Genomic DNA, 20,793 nt, shown 5'->3' on the forward strand with positions numbered 1-20,793 from the left:
TATTGCATGCACCAATACTTTTAGATCAAAGAAAAAAGATAACTTTTTTGAAGTTTTTTTTATCACATACAGATAAACACCTTCATTTATAAATCTCCACTGAATTCCTTTTTCAATCTTCAATTCTCTGATTTTTTTTAATAAAAATGATCATGGGAGCTCATGTTTGTGGCTATATACCTTCAAAGGTGCATATCTCAATTTAAACATGCCTTCTCATTCAAAAAAGATTCTTGCAAATGTTCTGAACATCTACCCAATGCCTTGTCCTTTGGGTCTTTTCATATTTTATAGATGCCAATGCAACTTATGAGCAGGGTAATATGCTATGTTACCCTTTGTTTAATGAGATGATTCACCTATTTCCTTTTGTATTCACGCATGTCTCCTGATTATATTTTGATGAGAGTCATGGGGCTAAAATGGTTTCTTGTGTATGAGTCAATAAAAGCCATTCCCTCAATTAGGTTACAGTCTACTTCTACTCATCATATACCTTTTTATTATCATCTGGGTCATTTGAAATTTATAGTCTAAGATTGTAACATTCCAAGATTTGCATCCACATATTACTATAACACTACTTGTTAAGTATGTGTTCATGACCGGGAGCACATTGGAATTACTTAAAGAGCAACAAAAATTTCCAAATGGAATCCATTTATTTAGTTCTAGGGCCTCAATGATAATCCATCCTTGGTGTCTACCCAAAATAGATGTACTACTAATAAACTAACTCAATCATCAGGCTATCAGAAAAGTATGTCATGTTCTGGATAATATTTATTTATCATTAAATTGATTTTTCTTTTCTTGTCTAGGCTGCTAGGTGATATCCTGGTGCCTTCCAGTATCATAGAAGATGTCCTATACAAAATCTAAATGGAAGAAAAATTCCCCATCAATGTTATCTTCATGGTGCTATTTTAAACTGATACCTGAGTGGCCTAGAATGCCATAAGATTTTTTCTATGAGCTTGATGTCTACTCCAAAGATGCCACAGTGATTCAGTTTCTAGTCCCCCCACCATCATGGTTGTCTTCCACTAGACATGATACACACTAACAATGTTCTCACTAAATGGTGACTCCCACATTTGAGCACTGTGGAACCACCTTTCTCTTGTTCACAATGATATGATTCTATTATTACAGCCAAAAAAGGACTGCAATTTTTTGGCTTTCATATCACATTGCTAACTCATCATGAACTTACAGTTTATTAAGCCTCCTAGATCTTTTTCTTATGAGCTGTTGCTTAGTCATGCATTCTTTATCCTATGTTTTTTCAGTTTTTAAAAGAATTTTAGTTTTAACCCTCAATACCTAATTTATAAACAATAAATAAATATATTAAATATCACCTGATTATTTGGAATGAATTCCATAAAGTTGTCACCTTATTCAAATCCATATTATTTGAATATTTTGTTGTTATTCAGTTAGATCAGTCATATCCAACTCTTTGTGACCCCTTTTGAAGATTTCTTGGCAGAGATACTAGAGTGGCTTCCCATTTCCTTTTCCAACTCAATTTATAGATAAGAAACTGAGGCAAACAAGATTAGGTGTCTTACCCAGTCACAAGGCTGGTGTCTAAGACCAGATTTGAACAATTTGAAGTTATAATTATGTAATATATGGTAAGTGATCCAGCCCATTAATAATATAGAGTGTGAATTCTAATAATGTTATCACTTCACATGGATTTATTAATTGCACAAATCAGAAGTGAGCTATACAGTATATTCCTCCTACCAATGCAGATCTGCAGCTACTTTGTAATGTTTAGGATTTAGAGTTGTTTGGAGCACAGAGGTTAAGTGACTTTTCAAGGTCACAGAGTCAAAGGTGCTAATAACAATTTTTTAAAATCAACTAGCAGAATGCAAAAAAAAAAAAAAAGGATCCTCAACTTTCCTGGATAGGGAGCTAGGACTGAAGACAGGAGGTTCTGGGTTCATATCAGGCCTCAGACACTTGCTAGCTGCGTGACCCTGGGCAAGTAACTTAATCCATAGCCTTTATCGGTCTTCTGCCTTGGAAGCCATACTTAACATCAATTCTAAGATGGAAAGTAAAAGTTCTATTTTTTTAAGTTTAAGTCATCTATGTCATTACCCCTAAAATAAGGATCTTTGTTAAGATATGGTGAACAATTTTAAATCTGCATTAAACTTACTTGTATCCAAGTGATGCTATAGCCATCATTTGAATGTTGTTTCTAGACCCTCTCCCCAGTGTGTATATTCAACTAAAAGACTTCTTCAAGACCTCCAAAGGAGTTCTACACAAACTGAAAAGTTTAAGAACTGTCTTCCTTGCCATAATAATTCTTATGTAGTACAAATACAGATCAAATCAAAATTTACTAAAGATTTGAAGAAATTATCATTTTAGAGCTAGAAGGGAACTTGAAGCCCCCGAATTTTTTCTAATAATTAGAAATCTAAAACATATAATACTAGCAGGGTACATTTTATAAATAGATGACCATCATCTGTAATATTAGTAACATTTTTATAATTGAAGAAGAAGGTCTCTAAAGACAGATGCTATTTTATCATGAAAATGTTACAATGCTAAAGATTACCATTATTTGTGTTGTATTCATTTCAGGCAGAAATAAATCAAAATGGTCTTAAATATAATAGTCTTAAGAAAGGATAAACTTGAAGTTTTTATATTCTAATTAAACTCTTACAGTTTAAAAATGTGTACAGATGATTTTCTTTTCCCTCCTGTATATACACACACACATACACAAACACACAGATAAAGCCTCTATCTTTTGATAACATTCAATGTTGGAAAATTTCTCTCCTTCATAAGGAATAACTATTTGACAAGAATAAAGTACCTTAAGCAATCTAATCGCTGTCACCCAGCACGTCCTACTCTGCTCTTCATCTGCATAGAGCAGTTTCAGGTCTCGGCTCCCTCCTGCTTTGTTAGGCTAGAAGGCCACAGCACATTGTTTAGCATTAATGCATATCTTGAAGGTAACACCTGTTGAAATAAAAGCCACTAAAATTCTCCTATTTATGAGAAAGCTGCTTCTTTATTTTTTTCTTAAGAAAAAGTTAAAAGAAACTAAAGCTTACCTAAAAACGCTGTGGCTTGCTTTTATGCATCTATTAAAATAGTAAGCCTGTACCTTTAAACAGAATCCATAGTTTGCTGGGGCTCCATGGGTCTTTTTGCCTGCCAATGACACATAAATATCACTACTGCCAAATTCACTGAAAAACTGTAAATGCCGTGGTTCCTAAAAGGGAATGAAATGGAAACATTTTTACTAATCTTGGATTATTCAAAACTTTTTTCCCCTAATATAATTGCCTATTTTGTACTATGGAAGCCAAATCTTAAAATATCAGAAGGTTAAGAACAAAATCCAACCCTAATGCCACCAAAGCAAAACAAACAAACAACAATAAAATGATAAATTATACATATGATATATGATATGTGTCTCATGGCATAAGCAATAAGGAAATATGTATTGCATAAAAGCACTGGCATAACATAAATCAGATTATTTACAACCAGAAGGGGAGGGAGAATCTGAATTGTAAAATGGCAGAAAGCAATTGTCAAAAATTATTTCTACATGTAATCAAAAACAAATTAAAATAATTTTAAGACCAAAGTCAATGTATCATTTAATCAAGGCTTAAGTGGGTGTCAAAAGTCAATTTCAAGGGGCCCATGAACTTTAATAATGAAAAAAAATACATTTTTACTTTATAGAAAGTTTCCCCTTTAATCCTGGACATTTCACTTTATGCATTAAAAAATATCCATTTGATAAACAGTCTGTATTTTTTGCTAGGCTGCCAAAGGGATCTCATGGCCAATGCAAAAAAGCTAAGATGGTGCATCAAATAATCCTTCTACTCCTGCCCTATTTAAAAGAACCTAAGAATATATCAAAGAAAAAACCTATTGCATCCACAAATTAAAAATCTATTATTGATACCTGAAAAAAAATTTTGCCTATCAAGTAAACTACAACTTTGCCAATGTCATAGTAACTCTCTACCTTAGACCTACTGAAAGGAAAGAAGATAACCAAACTGGCCTGATTTTCTTCCCTGCCTTGTTTTTCTAATGTTTCTTACATAACAAAAGCACTTAAGACAGTTGACAATCTCAAACAGCAGCTAATAAACAAACAAAAAATAAAGACCTTCACAAGAGAGTGAACATAATGGCTCCAGCTTCTTTCTCAATTTACCAACTGTTACATTTAGCTACAAAATCACACACTCTACACAGCATCAATGTGAGCTATAGAACTATATATTAAATTAGTGGACACTGAACTATGTCTGTTTTTTAAAGGCAAAGCAGAATCTTGATTATCTCTTCCCTAGGAAATCAATGATATTTAGTATGTGGTCATGGGAAATTACTAGGTCATTTTGCTTCTCTAATAGGTTAATAACACAGGGTTGTGCTAGAGTTCTTGCTTTAAAGTTTAATCAGAGATGGTCCAAGCTCTTCTATTTCTAAGAGGCTATATCTCTTAAGGCTATATAAGCAAGGAAACATGCAGAAAACAACGGCAAGAAAAGTAGGATGGAAGTCAGGATATAAGAATTTCAGCCACAACTATGCCATTCTGTTTGACCTTACCATGACACTGATCATCTCTGACCCTTACTTTATTAGTATATTGTAAAACCATAAAGTTATGAGACTTCCAAATGAGAAGTAATCTACTACATTCTGAGGTGACCCAATAGTCTTCTGGAGGGTTGTCATTGCTAGAGAATTTTTTTGAATGTAGAAATGAGATCTGCCTCAAGCACTGTAACTTCAACCCATTGCTCCAAGTTCTTCCCTTTAAGGATAAACATAAAGTTTAAGGTTAATCCCATGTATATCTAATCACTTAAATCCTTGAAGGTAGAAGTAGTTATGTCTTCTCTACATCTCTCCTCAAAATTTCTTAAAATGGCATGACATGACTTCAAGATCCTTCCCCATTCTGGTTTTCTTCCTCCAAGTATTATTCAAATTAGAAACAAACATGATAGTCCAGCAGTAGTCTGTCCAAGATACACTGTAGCAAAGCTGACACTTTTCTTGTTCTAAATACAGTACTTCTCTTAATGAAGACTAAGATTACATTTGCTTTTTATACTTTTAATCAGTGTAGAGGACTTGATAATCTCTAAATTTTTTATCTAACTCAAATACCCTATGACTAAGAGGGTATAGACAAGATGGTAGATTAGAAACAGTTCAATCTCAACATTCTCCTCCAAATAACTTTGAAAGAATTCCTTAAATCACATTTTGGAGTGGCAGAGACAACAAAAGGTCAGAGTGAGATATTTTTCTAGCCTAAGACAATTTAGGGTACCTACAGAAAGAGTCTATAACAGAAGGATGGGAGTCAACCCAGAAAGAAAAGGCAGCTCCAACCAAGAGCTTTAGAACTAGCTACTAAAATGGAGGGGGCAGCAATAACTTCAAGAGTTCTCAACCCAGAGACCGTAAGGAAGCTGGACAACTGGCCAACAAGATATTTATTATAAGGGAGCCTTTGCTGGTACTGGATTCACCTGGCAGGGATGGACAATTATTCCCATACACACTTCTAAGTCACGGTTCAAAGGTGGAAAAAGGCATTTGTGGTCATTCACAAGGGAGCAAGGGCCCTGATCACAGTTCCAAGTCAGAGAAGAAGATTAGTACTTGTGGCTGCAGGAGAGCATGGGCCCTTGTCATAATTCCAAGGAATGCCAACACTTGTGTTTTAAGGGAGCAGGGTAAAGACCAAAGTAAAGATGAGGACAGCAGTGACCACACCTCTCCCAAATCACACCACCTAAGAAACACCAAAACATGAAGTCCCCCAGAAAAAGCTCTGAAAATAGCAGCACAAAAAGAATCTTAAGTTTGTGATAGTGTTTCCCAGTGCTAGATAAGTAGAGTCCAATTTCAAATTAATGTTGAAAGACAAAAATGCACTTGAAAAACAAACAAAAGACTTCCGGTTAAGATGGCGGCTTAGAGAAAGCTAAAGTTCAGATCTCCGGAAAACCCTTCCCAACCGATCTCAAACTATAAGCTCCTAAGGCGCCGAAATTCAAAACGATCAACAGCACAGACCTTGGGAACCCTCCTCCTGGACCTGGACCCGGTTCAAAAGGTACGGCACCCCTCAAAAGCCAGAACCCGAGATCACTCTGACCTCAGGGGTAGGAGCGCAGAGTCCAAGGCTCCGGGAAGCCGCAGCCCGGCCCGGCTCAGAGAGCAGGGTCCTCAGAACAACAACCCTCAGGGCCTTCTACCCAAGTCCTGGTGAAAGTTACTGCCTGGGGCTTCCGCTGCAGAGAGCTGGTCGAAACAACAGCAACCCTCAGGGCGGGCAAGACAGCCTCACAGGCTGGATCCTGCTATCCAAGTCTCAGTGAAAGTCCTTGCCCTCGGAGCTTGGGGAAGCTGCAGCCCATCCCCCCGCAGGCCAATGAAACAGCCTCACGGCCAGCCATTCTGAAGGCAACTTCCGGAAAGCGAGCCGGGGGGAGAGTGTGGCCTCGTGGTCCGACCCTTCCATTCCAGTTCCAGTGAGGCATATTCAGTTTAACCCAGGGAAAGCTCATAGAACCAACATCTGCCCAGGACTAAAGCCTCTGAACACCAGACAGAGATAAGAAAAGCTAATCCTCTACATTCAGATATGGCAAACTCCACAGAAGCACAGAAGCCCCAAAATACCAAGAAAAATAAGAAGAAAGGGGTGGCTTTGGACACATTCTATGGAGCCAAAACACAAAATACAGAGCAGATAGAAGAAGATATACAAGAAAATTTTCCAAAATCTTCCAAAGGAAATAGAAACTCTCCACAAACCCATGAAGAATTTGAATCAGAAATGACCAAAAAGATGGAAGCCCTCTGGGAGGAAAAGTGGGAAATAATGCAAAAGAAATTCACGCATCTACAAAACCAGTTTGACCAAACTGTAAAAGAAAACCAGGCTTTAAAGCAAGAACTAATAAAGCAAAGCCAAAACACCAAGAAATTAGAAGAGAACATAAAATATCTCACCGACAAGGTGATAGATCTGGAAAATAGAGGGAGAAGAGAAAATTTAAGAATAATTGGACTCCCAGAAAAGCCAGAAATAAACACCAAACTGGACATGGTGATACAAGATATAATCAAAGAAAATTGCCCAGAGATTCTAGAACAAGGGGGCAATACAGCCACTGACAGAGCTCACAGAACACCTTCTACACTAAACCCCCAAAAGACAACTCCCAGGAATGTAATTGCCAAATTCCAAAGCTATCAAACAAAAGAAAAAATCCTACAGGAAGCCAGAAAAAGACAATTTAGATATAAAGGAATGCCAATCAGGGTCACACAAGACCTTGCAAGTTCTACTCTGAATGATCGTAAGGCATGGAACATGATCTTCAGAAAGGCAAGAGAGCTGGGTCTCCAACCAAGAATCAGCTACCCAGCAAAACTGACTATATACTTCCAAGGGAAAGTATGGGCATTCAACAAAATAGAAGACTTCCAACTTTTTGCAAAGAAAAGACCAGAGCTCTGTGGAAAGTTTGATAGCGAAAATCAAAGAGCAAGGAATACCTGAAAAGGTAAATATTAAGGAAAGGGGAAAAATGTTATCTTCTTCTTTTACTCAAACTCTCTTCTATAAGGACTACATTTATATCAATCTATGTATACTAACATGTGGGGAAAATGTAATGTATAAATAGGGGGTAAAGAAAGACCAAATAGAATAATGGTTCTCACACAAAGATTCACATGGGAAGGGGAGGGGAAGAAAACTCCTATAAGAAGGAGAGGAAGAGAGGGGGGGGTTACTTAAACCTCAATCTCAGGGAAATCAACTCTGAGAGGGAAAAACATCCAGATCCATTGGGATCTTGAATTCTATCTTACCCAACAAGGGTAAGGAGAAGGGAAAACCAAGGGGGGGCGGGGGAGAGGGAGAACAAAAAGGGAGGGAAAGAGAGGGGGGAGGGGGAGGGAAGAAAAAGGGAGGGACTAAAAAGGGAAACATCAAAGGAGGGGACAAGGGGGACTGATTCAAAGTAAATCACTGGACTAAAAGGTAGAGCCGAAGAAGAAAAGGTTAGAATTAGGGAAGGCAATCAAAATGCCAGGGAGTCCACAAATGACAATCATAACTTTGAACGTGAATGGGATGAACTCACCCATAAAACGTAGACGAATAGCAGAATGGATTAGAATCCAAAACCCTACCATATGTTGTCTTCAAGAAACACACATGAGGCGGGTTGACACCCACAAGGTCAGAATTAAAGGATGGAGTAAGACCTTCTGGGCCTCAACTGATAGAAAGAAGGCAGGAATGGTAATCATGATATCTGATAAAGCCAATGCAAAAATAGACCTGATCAAAAGGGATAGGGAAGGTAATTATATTTTGTTAAAAGGGACTCTAGACAACGAGGAAATATCATTAATCAACATGTATGCACCAAATAATATAGCACCCAAATTTCTAATGGAGAAACTAGGAGAATGGAAGGAAGAAATAGACAATAAAACCATACTAGTGGGAGACTTAAACCAACCATTATCAAATTTAGATAAATCAAATCAAAAAATAAATAAGAAAGAGGTAAAAGAAGTGAATGAAATCTTAGAAAAATTAGAATTAATAGACATATGGAGAAAAATAAATAGGGATAAAAAGGAATACACCTTCTTCTCAGCACCACATGGCACATTCACAAAAATTGACCATACATTAGGTCACAGAAACATAGCACACAAATGCAAAAAAGCAGAAATAATGAATGCAGCCTTCTCAGATCACAAGGCAATAAAAATAATGATTAGTAATGGTACATGGAAAACCAAATCTAAAACCAATTGGAAATTAAACAATATGATACTCCAAAACCATTTAGTTAAAGAAGAAATCATAGAAACAATTAATAATTTCATCAAGGAAAATGACAATGGCGAAACATCCTTTCAAACCTTTTGGGATGCAGCCAAAGCGGTAATCAGAGGCAAATTCATATCCCTGAAAGCTTATATTAACAAACAAGGGAGAGCAGAAATCAATCAATTGGAAATGCAAATGAAAAAACTCGAAAGCGATCAAATTAAAAACCCCCAGCAGAAAACCAAATTAGAAATCCTAAAAATTAAGGGAGAAATTAATAAAATCGAAAGTGATAGAACTATTGATTTAATAAATAAGACAAGAAGCTGGTACTTTGAAAAAACAAACAAAATAGACAAAGTACTGGTCAATCTAATTAAAAAAAGGAAGGAAGAAAAGCAAATTCACAGCATTAAAGATGAAAAGGGGGACAGCACCTCCTATGAGGAGGAAATTAAGGCAATCATTAGAAATTACTTTGCCCAATTATATGGCAATAAATACACCAATTTAGGAGAAATGGATGAATATATACAAAAATACAAACTGCCTAGACTAACAGAAGAGGAAATAGAATTCTTAAATAATCCCATATCAGAAATTGAAATCCATCAAGCCATCAAAGAACTTCCTAAGAAAAAATCCCCAGGGCCTGATGGATTCACCTGTGAATTCTATCAAACATTCAGAGAACAGTTAATCCCAATACTATACAAACTATTTGACATAATAAGCAAAAAGGGAGTTCTACCAAACTCCTTTTACGACACAAACATGGTACTGATTCCAAAACCAGGCAGGTCAAAGACAGAGAAAGAAAACTATAGGCCAATCTCCCTAATGAATATAGATGCAAAAATCTTAAATAGGATACTAGCAAAAAGACTCCAGCAAGTGATCAGAAGGATCATTCACCATGATCAAGTAGGATTCATACCAGGGATGCAGGGCTGGTTCAACATTAGGAAAACCATCCACATAATTGACCACATCAACAAGCAAACTAGCAAGAACCACATGATTATCTCAATAGATGCAGAAAAAGCCTTTGATAAAATACAATACCCATTCCTATTAAAAACACTAGAAAGCATAGGAATAGAAGGGTCATTCCTAAAAATAATAAACAGTATATAACTAAAACCAACAGCTAATATCATCTGCAATGGGGATAAACTAGATGCATTCCCAATAAGATCAGGAGTGAAACAAGGATGCCCATTATCACCTCTACTATTTGACATTGTACTAGAAACACTAGCAGTAGCAATTAGAGAAGATAAAGGAATTGAAGGCATCAAAATAGGCAAGGAGGAGACCAAGTTATCACTCTTTGCGGATGACATGATGGTCTACTTAAAGAATCCTAGAGATTCAACCAAAAAGCTAATTGAAATAATCAACAACTTTAGCAAAGTTGCAGGATATAAAATAAACCCACATAAATCATCAGCATTTCTATATATCTTCAACACAGCTCAGCAGCAAGAACTAGAAAGAGAAATCCCATTCAAAATCACCTTAGACAAAATAAAATACCTAGGAATCTATCTCCCAAGACAAACACAGGAACTATATGAACACAACTACAAAACACTCGCCACACAACTAAAACTAGACTTGAACAAATGGAAAAACATTAACTGCTCATGGATAGGACGAGCCAATATAATAAAAATGACCATCCTACCCAAACTTATTTATCTATTTAGTGCCATACCCATTGAACTACCAAAATACTTCTTCACTGATTTAGAAAAAAACATAACAAAGTTCATTTGGAAGAACAAAAGATCAAGGATATCCAGGGAAATAATGAAAAAAAAACACATATGATGGGGGTCTTGCAGTCCCTGACCTAAAACTATATTACAAAGCAGCAGTCATCAAAACAATTTGGTACTGGCTAAGAAACAGAAAGGAAGATCAGTGGAATAGACTGGGGGAAAGCGACCTCAGCAAGACAGTATACGATAAACCCAAAGATCCCAGCTTTTGGGACAAAAATCCACTATTCGATAAAAACTGCTGGGAAAATTGGAAGACAGTGTGGGAGAGACTAGGAATAGATCAACACCTCACACCCTACACCAAGATAAATTCAAAATGGGTGAGAGACTTAAACATAAAGAAGGAAACCATAAGTAAATTAGGTAAACACAGAATAGTATACATGTCAGACCTTTGGGAGGGGAAAGGCTTTAAAACCAAGCAAGATAAAGAAAGAATCACAAAATGTAAAATAAATAATTTTGACTACATCAAACTAAAAAGCTTTTGTACAAACAAAACCAATATAACTAAAATCAGAAGGGAAACAACAAATTGGGAAAAAATCTTCATAGAAACCTCTGACAAAGGTTTAATTACTCATATTTATAATGAGCTAAATCAATTGTACAAAAAATCAAGCCATTCTCCAATTGATAAATGGGCAAGGGAAATGGATAGGCAGTTCTCAGATAAAGAAATCAAAACTATTAACAAGCACATGAAGAAGTGTTCTACATCTCTTATAATCAGAGAGATGCAAATCAAAACAACTCTGAGGTATCACCTCACACCTAGCAGATTGGCTAACATAACAGCAAAGGAAAGTAATGAATGCTGGAGGGGATGTGGCAAAGTAGGGACATTAATTCATTGCTGGTGGAGTTGTGAATTGATCCAACCATTCTGGAGGGCAATTTGGAACTATGCCCAAAGGGCGACAAAAGAATATCTACCCTTTGACCCAGCCATAGCACTGCTGGGTCTGTACCCCAAAGAGATAATGGACACAAAGACTTGTACAAAAATATTCATAGCTGCGCTCTTTGTGGTGGCCAAAAACTGGAAAACGAGGGGATGCCCATCAATTGGGGAATGGCTGAACAAACTGTGGTATATGTTGGTGATGGAATACTATTGTGCTCAAAGGAATAATAAAGTGGAGGAGTTCCATGGAGACTGGAACAACCTCCAGGAAGTGATGCAGAGCGAGAGGAGCAGAACCAGGAGAACATTGTACACAGAGACTAATACACTGTGGTATAATCGAACGTAATGGACTTCTCCATTAGTGGCGGTGTAATGTCCCTGAACAACTTGCAGGGATCCAGGAGAAAAAAACACCATTCATAAGCAAAGGATAAACTATGGGAGTGGAAATACCAAGAAAAAGCAACTGCCTGAATACAGAGGTTGAGGGGACATGACAGAGGATAGACTCTAAATGAACACTCTAATGCAAATACTATCAACAAAGCAATGGGTTCAAATCAAGAAAACATCTAATGCCCAGTGGACTTACGCGTCGGCTATGGGGGGTGGGGGGGAGGAAAAGAAAATGATCTATGTCTTTAACGAATAATGCTTGGAAATGATCAAATAAAATATATTAAAAAAAAAAAAGAAAAACAAACAAAAACAGAAATTACCCATAAAATGCCACTATTGCAAAAGGGAAAAATAAAATGTAAACTCAAGAGAAGACAATAATATGAAAATAGCTAAGAGCAAAGACTCAAAAGAAAAATGCTAACTGGACACAAGTCCAACAATAATTTTAGGAAGAGTTGAAGAAAAAAGATAAGTTAAAGAAGAAAAATTAGGAAAAAGTGATGCAAGAAAATTATGAAAATAGAATTAACAGCTTGGCAAAAAAAGGTACCAAAAATAATGAGGAAAATAACACCATAAAAAAATAGGTCTAATGATACCACCATCAATACGATGATCCAAGACAATTCATTCCAAAGGAATTGTAATTAAAAATTGCTATCTACTTTTAAAGAGAAAACTGATAAACACTGCAGGAAAACTGAAGTACAATTTTCTTCCCTTATTCTTGATTTTTTTATAATATTGCTAATATATAAATATGTTTTATATTATTTCACATTTGGAGAGAATTTAGAAATCAAAATTTAAAAAGAAATGAATGCTTAAGATAAACAAATATTTTAAATCTTTTTTTCATTTACATGTAAAAGTAATTTTTGACAATTGTTTTCTGACATTTTGCAATTCATATTCTCTTATACTCCTCCCACTAAGGTGGTATATAGTCCTATATAGGTCATACCAGTGGTGTCATGTGATATATATTTCCATATTCCCCATGCTATGACAGAAAATACATATCATACATACAATTAAAAAAAAAACCTCATGAAGGAAACAGTGAAAGATGGTGTGCTTTGATCTGTAACCAGATTCTAATAGTTCCTTCTTTGGCTATGAATAGCATTTTTTATCATGAGTCCCTTGGGGTTGTCTTGGAATCTTGTTTTCCTATTAATAGTTTAGTCCTTCACAGCTGATAATCGTACAATTTTTCTGTTATTATATATAATGTTTTTTCCTGGTTCTGCTCACTTACTTTGCATCAGTTCATAAGTCTTTCCAGGTTTCTCTGAACTCATCCTGTTAATAATTTCTTATGGCCCAATAGCATTCCATTATAAAAAAATTTATATGTGTATGTATATATATGTATATGTATAAAGACTTTTTATCAGTATAGATGTTTATAATCTATATGTTTATTGAGGATCTGACAATGATTACAACTATTAGACATAGTCCAACCTAGGACCTGCCATTAAGTAAAAAGAGAAAAAAAATCTCTATCACATATGAAAAGCTAAAGGTCTTCTGAGAAAAATAAGCAAACTTACCAATAAATAACTTGGTTTTCTTTCAAGATCAAAATAATATCTTCTCTGTATGATGATACTATAGGTGACCATAGAACTGGATCATTGGAAGGTGAGTGATAAAGTCAAGGTAAAGAGACTTGAAAATGCAACTGAAATTCTCAGCAGGAAGCTAAATTCAAATAATAGTGTTTTATGGAAGGATGGGGAAAAATCAGGTGGCCAAAGGTATGAACTTAAGGAAGAAGATCCCTATGGAATTGGCAATAACTCTAGAGAGCTGGAAAAAAAATATTACCACCTAAAAGCAAAAGAGAAGGAAATAACGTTTTCTAAATAGAGAAAAAAAGGACTTTGGAGTTAACAATTATGCCAAAGAATTTTGCTGTTACTTTTCAATATATCTATGTAGTGACATGAAAAATTTCCTTATATTTATTCTGTAGAGGGAGGAAAGGGGATGGAGGATGAGAGGATTATCTTTGTAGAAAGGAATGTTGCTCATCACTTGGGAAAAGTGAGCATGCCACTGTTCTTTAGGACCTGAGTGAAAGGAAATATATGTAAACAGGTTTTTAATGCTCACTATTCTAGCCTAGGTGGCAATCTACAAAAAGAAAGAAAAATCTTCCTGCTTGTAATAACCAAAGTAACTTCCCAAGGCAGAGAGGATAGGATGAATAGCAATAACTCACTCTGATATAGTGTTTTATAGTTCATGCATTACTTCCTTATAATTACCTTGTGATATAACTAGCTTAAGTGTTATTTATAAGAAAACCAAGCTTTAGTGTGGTCAAATTTATTCATTCATTCAGTGAGTCTTTATTAAGCCCCACTATTCACCAGATATTGAGACAGGAAACTTCATCTTTGGGAAGGGGACAAAGGGAAGGAGGAAGCAAAATATGTACACATTTAAGTAAATACAAAATTTATACAAAGTAAATTCAAAGTAATTCCAAAGAGGATGAGAAAAGGCCTTTTATAGGAGGTCACTTTTGTGTCAAGGGCACATAACTAATAAATGTCAGGGCCAGAAGTCAAGGCTATATCTCTTGATTCTTAGCCCAGCTTTCTCTTCATTTTATGTGGTATTATCTTCCTCCACTAGAATGTGACCTCACTGAAGGCAGAGACTATCTTCTTTCTAATTGTATATGTATTCCCAGCCCTTAGTATAGTGACTTGCACAGATTAAGCATACATGTTTGACAAAGATATTCAGTTCAGTGGACCAACCACAGAGTGGCCTTTCAGTTGTATGTGTACATGGGACATGAGACTGATGAAGAGATAGGGTGCTTAAAAAGTCTCAAGGCATTTTAAGTGTTTAGGTTGTTTTAAGCCACTAGAGTTTAAAGGTGCATTAAACCATTTGTGACACCATCAGAATGTGTGTGAGAGAGATGAGGTTCCAATGAACTGAGCTTAATACTAAAAAAATGGATGACAGTAGGCCAGATTCTATTTAAAAAATTTGTCTGCACCTATCGATGATACCCAAGTTTCTCTTTGAAACAAAAGCCATTTTTAATATGAATATTCTTCCAAAGAAGACAATGTATGGACTTTAAACCATGGACTAACCCAGCCTCTAAAGAATTAAAGTTTCAGATCACCCATAGGATGTCTGAGCAAGCTATAGTATATATATATGTATATATATAGCATATATATATATATATAGTCAATAAAAAATTAAACAGAAGAAATTCATCAAAGACACATTTTACCAAGAAAGGAATCATGAAGTAAGGTGGAGTCTGGTCCTAGTACTAAATTCTAAATCAAAATCCAAGATTAAAGAAATAAGTAAAAAGATAGATTATGAGTTATAATGTTCAAAAGGATACCCACTAAGAAGAGAATAATTCCCTAACACCAAGCAGAAAATCAAAGGAAAAACAGCTGACTATAAAGATTTTGAGAGCACCTGCAAGATATTAAACCTGAGATTCTAAATTAAATGGAAATCATATTGAGAAGTCTTTGAAAGGGAATTAAAAGTTTAGAAGATTGTGAACCTCACCTTAGATTCTTTGAAAACTAGAAAAGTCCCCAAATAAATGAGAATAAGAAATATAAAAGACCACAACAAAAGACTGAAAAAACAGAGAGAGTGTAAAGAACTTACTATTAAGAATAACTTACCCTGCAAAGAAGTCAAGAAAATAATCTAGGATTTATCATACTTTCTGAAAACGATGACCAAAATAAAGCCTAGTACCATATTTTAATAAATCATAAAATGAAAACTGCCCCAATTAATAAGAATCAAAAGACAAAGTAAAAACAGAATGAATTCTGAATCTACCAACCATATCCAGAAAGAAACCTTCAAATAAAAACTCCTAGGAATGTCACAAACAAAATCCAGTACTTATAGCTCAAGAAAAAAAAAATAGTGCAGGAAGCCAGAAAGAAAGAATTCAAGTATCAAAGAATTACAATTAAAATAATACAAAACTTGGCAGCTGCTACCATAAATACAAGGAGCTCATGGAATGCGATATTACAAAAAGCAAGAACTAAGCATAACTTACCTAGTAAAAGTTAATATAACTCCACACTGTTAAAAAAGGGGAGGAGGGGTAGGGGGAACCTTTAATACAATAAAGTAAAGGCCCTTCAATATTCCTAATGAAAAGACCAAATCTGAATAGAAACTCTGAAATTCAAACACAGGAGTTAAGGAACCTAAAAAGTTAAATACATTTGAGGTTGATACTTGAAAAGGGCTAATATTTCCTGTACACAAAAATAACTGGCTTGTAGTTTAATGGAGAAGAACAATCAAGTATACCCTCAAAACCTCAGGAGAAAAAAAAAAGATGAAGTATGAAAAAATACACTAGGAAAGCAAGGAGGAAGTAGAGGAAATAGTTGTGATTTCTCATTAGTAAGTGCTTAAGAAAGGGGATATTAGCCATGGAGAAAGGAATAGGAGTAGTCATCACATGAACTTCACACTTGTATGAAATCAGATTAAGGAGGTGAGTATACATAGACACACACAGTGTTTAACAAGGAAATACATTCAACTCAGTTGAGAAACAGGAGGAGACAGGGAAAGGCAGCCTTAAGAGAGAAATTAGAATCTTGGGGGGAGGAGGGAAGTGGAACAGTTACATTCAAGACAAATTACCCCCCAAAAAATGGAAAATAATGTATATGCACAAAAATATTTGCAGCATTTCTTTTCATGGAAGCCCCAAAGTAGAAACTAAGGAGTATCCTACTTCTAGGGGATGGCTAAACAAATTATGGCATATCAATGTAATAGATATATTATTATGCCATAAGAAATAATTAAATGGATAATTCCGGGTGAAATTATTTAGAGCTTAATGAACTAATGCAAAGAGAAGTGAGCAGAACCAGGAGAACAATGTATAGAATGGTAACATTAAGAGAGAAAAAAAAACAAATCTGAGACTTTAGCACTGTGAACAATGCAATGGAAAACCATGAGTCCCAAAAGAATGAAAATGAAACAAACATACGACTCACTTTCTAACAAAGAAGTGATGAACTTAAAATGCCAAAAGAGAAATACATTTTGGACATGGCTAATAAGGAAATTTATTTTGCTATATAATGAGTATTTGCTTTTATAAGCTTGTTTTTGTTTCTTTTGTTTTGTTTGGAAAATGACAAGAAGAGATAGTGGGAGGGATGGATGGATAAAATATATGTTATATGAAATAAAATTTTTAAAAGAAAGTTTTAAAATGACAAAAGGGATGTATTCAGGAAAATCTGTAAAGATGAATATGCATTAATACAAAATAAAATTATCAAAACCAGAACATTTTATACAAAACCTACCATATTACATGGAAAAACAGTTTTAAAATGCTTGAGAACTCAGTGCAGTGACCAACCACCCTTTCAGAAAGTGGGGAAACATGAGGAGAACATGAAGAACAAATAGAGATACATATTTTGGATGTGGTTAGTGTGTGGATTTGTTTGCTTAACTAGTCATACCAAATACATTTGAAAACTGGGGTTTTGCTTCTGGAGGTGAATGGAGGCATAATTTATTTAGACTTTGAAAAAGTCTGACAAGGATCCATTTTAAAGGCTATTTTAAAAGCCAGTATGGGATTAGATGATTAGATTATTTGTCACAAGAGGATATTTTTTATTTAATTGGGGACAGGGATTCACAGATGGAGAGTAACTAACAAGAGGGATGCCAAAAAATAAAAGAAGAAAGGAAAAAAAGGGTCACTATCACTATTTAAAATTACAGAAGATAAGAGGAGTTTAGGATAGAGATACAAACAAGCAGGATATCTTTGATGCCAGTACATTGAATCAAGTATATCTTTTAAGTTGCATATACTGAAGATTGATGTTTTATATTTTTTAAAAAATTGAAGTACATTTCTTATGTTTCTCACTTGACTGTAAGCATCATAAGGAGAAGAGATAACACAAGCAAATCACCTTGCACAAATCAGACACTAAATAAATATTAATTTAATTAGTTGGGTTGAATCACTTTATAGAATTCCCAAAGAAATGTAAAATACCAGTAATTAAGTGAAGTCTACTGATCCAATCAGCAGAAAATACTGATTATGTTTTATTGCAATTTTGAATTGATGACCTAAAGCTTTACAGAAACAGGTGGCAGGACAGAAGTGACCATAATTTGTCAACCCCCAGTCTAGAGGGCAAAGGTTAAAAAGTAAAGTACCTGACAATGAGTGCATGAGTGCATGACCTTTGTATATGATATATATGATTAGATAAGTTTCTTTTGCATTCTTTTTGCCCTTAACCTTAAATCATTATTTCCTTCTTACTGTCAATTTATGTAGTGCACATATTCTAATTTTTGTTTCTCTTTAATTCTTACTTTTTTATTCATTTATTGATTAATGTACCTCTATCTAACCAAATTTTTTATTCAAAAACTATAAATTGTCCTAACTGCATAAATAAATTATTTTAACTTCAATTGATCAGACTAAAAGTCTCAACTAAAATTCATCTCACCTTATAATGACCACATGGCACACAAGATATCATTTCTGTTTCTACCCACCTTTGATGTCCCTTTAGTAGAATAATATAAACCTGATCTTCTTAGAAGAAAATAAATCTTCTTCCAGGACTTTTTCCCCTGCTCTTTTGCATGTAAGAAACCATGTATTTCAGGATATGTGCTAGAACTCAGAAAATTCTGAAAGAAAAAATTAGACACTTATTCCCTGACTAAAGATCAGGCTAAACTTCATTTTTATGGCAAGTGAAAATATGAACTTCTGTATATATTTCAAATACTGAGCAAGGTGTTGACTGCACTCATGAAGCCATGAAGAAATGGCAGTTTATTTTAAAAAGAAAAAATCAATAAGTATACTGCCACAAAGAAGAGCTCAGAAAGAACTTTTAAATTTAAATGCCTGTAACCAACCAAGACAGTAATTAAGTAGTGACACAGCCATTTAACATACCTATTGGCCCTAATGAATACATTTGAAAACTGGGGTTTTGCTTCTGGTGATGGTTAGAGATATAATTTATTTAGACTTTGAAAAAGCCTTTAACAAGGCTTCGTTGCAAAGGCTATTTTAAAAACCCATAGAGGATTAAATGAGAAATGAGAGCAGTATAATACTGTACCAATGTACAAAAAACATTAAACGTGAAGCCAAAAGAATTTGGTTAAACTTCTATGCCTGACACTGACTAGCTAAGTGACCATAGATAAACAAAACAAAATAAAAATTACTTATCATCTCTGTTCCTCAGTTCCCTCCATCAAAAACAGAGATAATAGAGCATAAAAGTGTTATAAGGAAAATAATTTCTAAATGATTAAAAAATAATGTATACCTAAGTTATCATCAGTATTCACAATAAACTGTTGGAATAGGGGAGACATGTTGCCACTTCCAAACATTCTTCTCCACTGCCACTGTGTTGTAAAATTACTGATGGAGGTGATACCACTGACATCCCCCAGGAAGCCTTGGTGAGTCCTGAGTGGTACAGTGGTCCCTGTCTTACCCCAAAGGTACTGAGGCAGTAATGCCTTCCTCTTGCCATTCTATCATGAATTACTAAGTTTGAAAGGAGCTTGAAAATGACGTTGTTCAATTTCTACCTCTCCCTGCATCTCCCCAACACCTCCCTCTAATTATAGGGACTGGCAGTTATAGTTCTGGATTCTGGCTTCCTACTCTCAGTTGGTATTTGCTTGGGTTGGGGTTAGTGCGTGTCTATGTGGGAGGAGGGTACAGAGTAGTGGTTACCAGCTTCCCAAGCCAATGAGAACTTCATAAGTTTTTGCTGGAAATGACAAATTTCAACAACATGTAAGGAAATAGCCCATAAAGATGTGAGGTCATTGCTATCACCTATCCCCAAGGTGCTTTCAAACAAGGAAAATAGAAGAAGAGATGTTAAGAAAATGCGATGCTTCCCTGTAGAATAAGAGGCAAGTAAAACAAAAGGCATGACCTAGATATCTAGACCACCTGTAAAAGAATCCAAATCAGTCAGAAAGTAGTCTTGATTCTTCACTTGGAAGAATGTGGCTTCTATTGTCACTATCCTCCTGGAAGTTTCTCAATTTAACCTGATAAAGGGAAGCAGTCAAGCCAAATTACTTTAAATATTGTAACATTCAGGTCACAAGAGCCTTCTAGGACTTTCAAAAGGTGGCTATGGCAGTCAGTGAACTATAAGTGTCAATCATCTTACCCCAGATGTGATATTCAGGGCCTCTTCCTCCTCACATGATAAATGAGGGAGGTGAAATTTCAGTTTTGCTCAAAGTAGTAAGGAATTCTCCTTATGGTCCTCAGTTGCCACAGATTTCCCCCTAAGAGATATCTTGTGGTTTTAGTTAACCTCTCATATCTTAAGAGTCCCTTGGTGACAAAAGAAGTAATAATAATGAGAGCGGAGGAGGTCATATCACCTGCCAATAATCAGTTATTTCCATATAAATTCGATCATTTAAATTGTGATCATAAAACAAAACATTAAAGCACAATTTATGTTTGAAAACTGGGGAAAAACCAAAAATGTAGCATTTCAGATTTAATTATAAGGAAAATATAAATATTTGGGCTACAATTATAATTTTTAAAAGTACAGAGGTAGCAATTATGAAATATTCTACTGGACAAATAGCCATATAGATGATTCAGATTAAATAGGTTCAGTCATTTACTTATATTTATTACTTTCTTTTCAGAAAAAAAGGACAAG

At 35.1% G+C, this 20,793-nt stretch overlaps 1 protein-coding gene across 5 annotated transcripts in view; it reads right to left on the reverse strand.

Moving 5' to 3' along the window:
* The window catches only part of GRB14 (growth factor receptor bound protein 14), a 175,510-nt gene that overhangs the window by 13,805 nt on the left and 140,912 nt on the right, over positions 1-20,793 (reverse strand). For 4 of the 5 annotated variants that reach the window (XM_007494274.3, XM_056793964.1, XM_016433668.2 and 1 more), the window contains 3 exons: positions 18,617-18,754; positions 3,158-3,268; positions 2,861-2,956 (listed from right to left, as the gene is read on the reverse strand). In XM_007494274.3, coding sequence (XP_007494336.1) covers positions 2,861-2,956; positions 3,158-3,268; positions 18,617-18,754 — 345 coding nt within the window. The remainder of the gene's footprint in view (positions 1-2,860; positions 2,957-3,157; positions 3,269-18,616; positions 18,755-20,793) is intronic. The other variant, XM_016433667.2, reaches the window with a different exon arrangement.

This window comes from Monodelphis domestica, chromosome 4, assembly GCF_027887165.1.
Source record: "Monodelphis domestica isolate mMonDom1 chromosome 4, mMonDom1.pri, whole genome shotgun sequence".
In the NCBI taxonomy this organism is placed as follows: Eukaryota; Metazoa; Chordata; class Mammalia; order Didelphimorphia; family Didelphidae; genus Monodelphis; species Monodelphis domestica.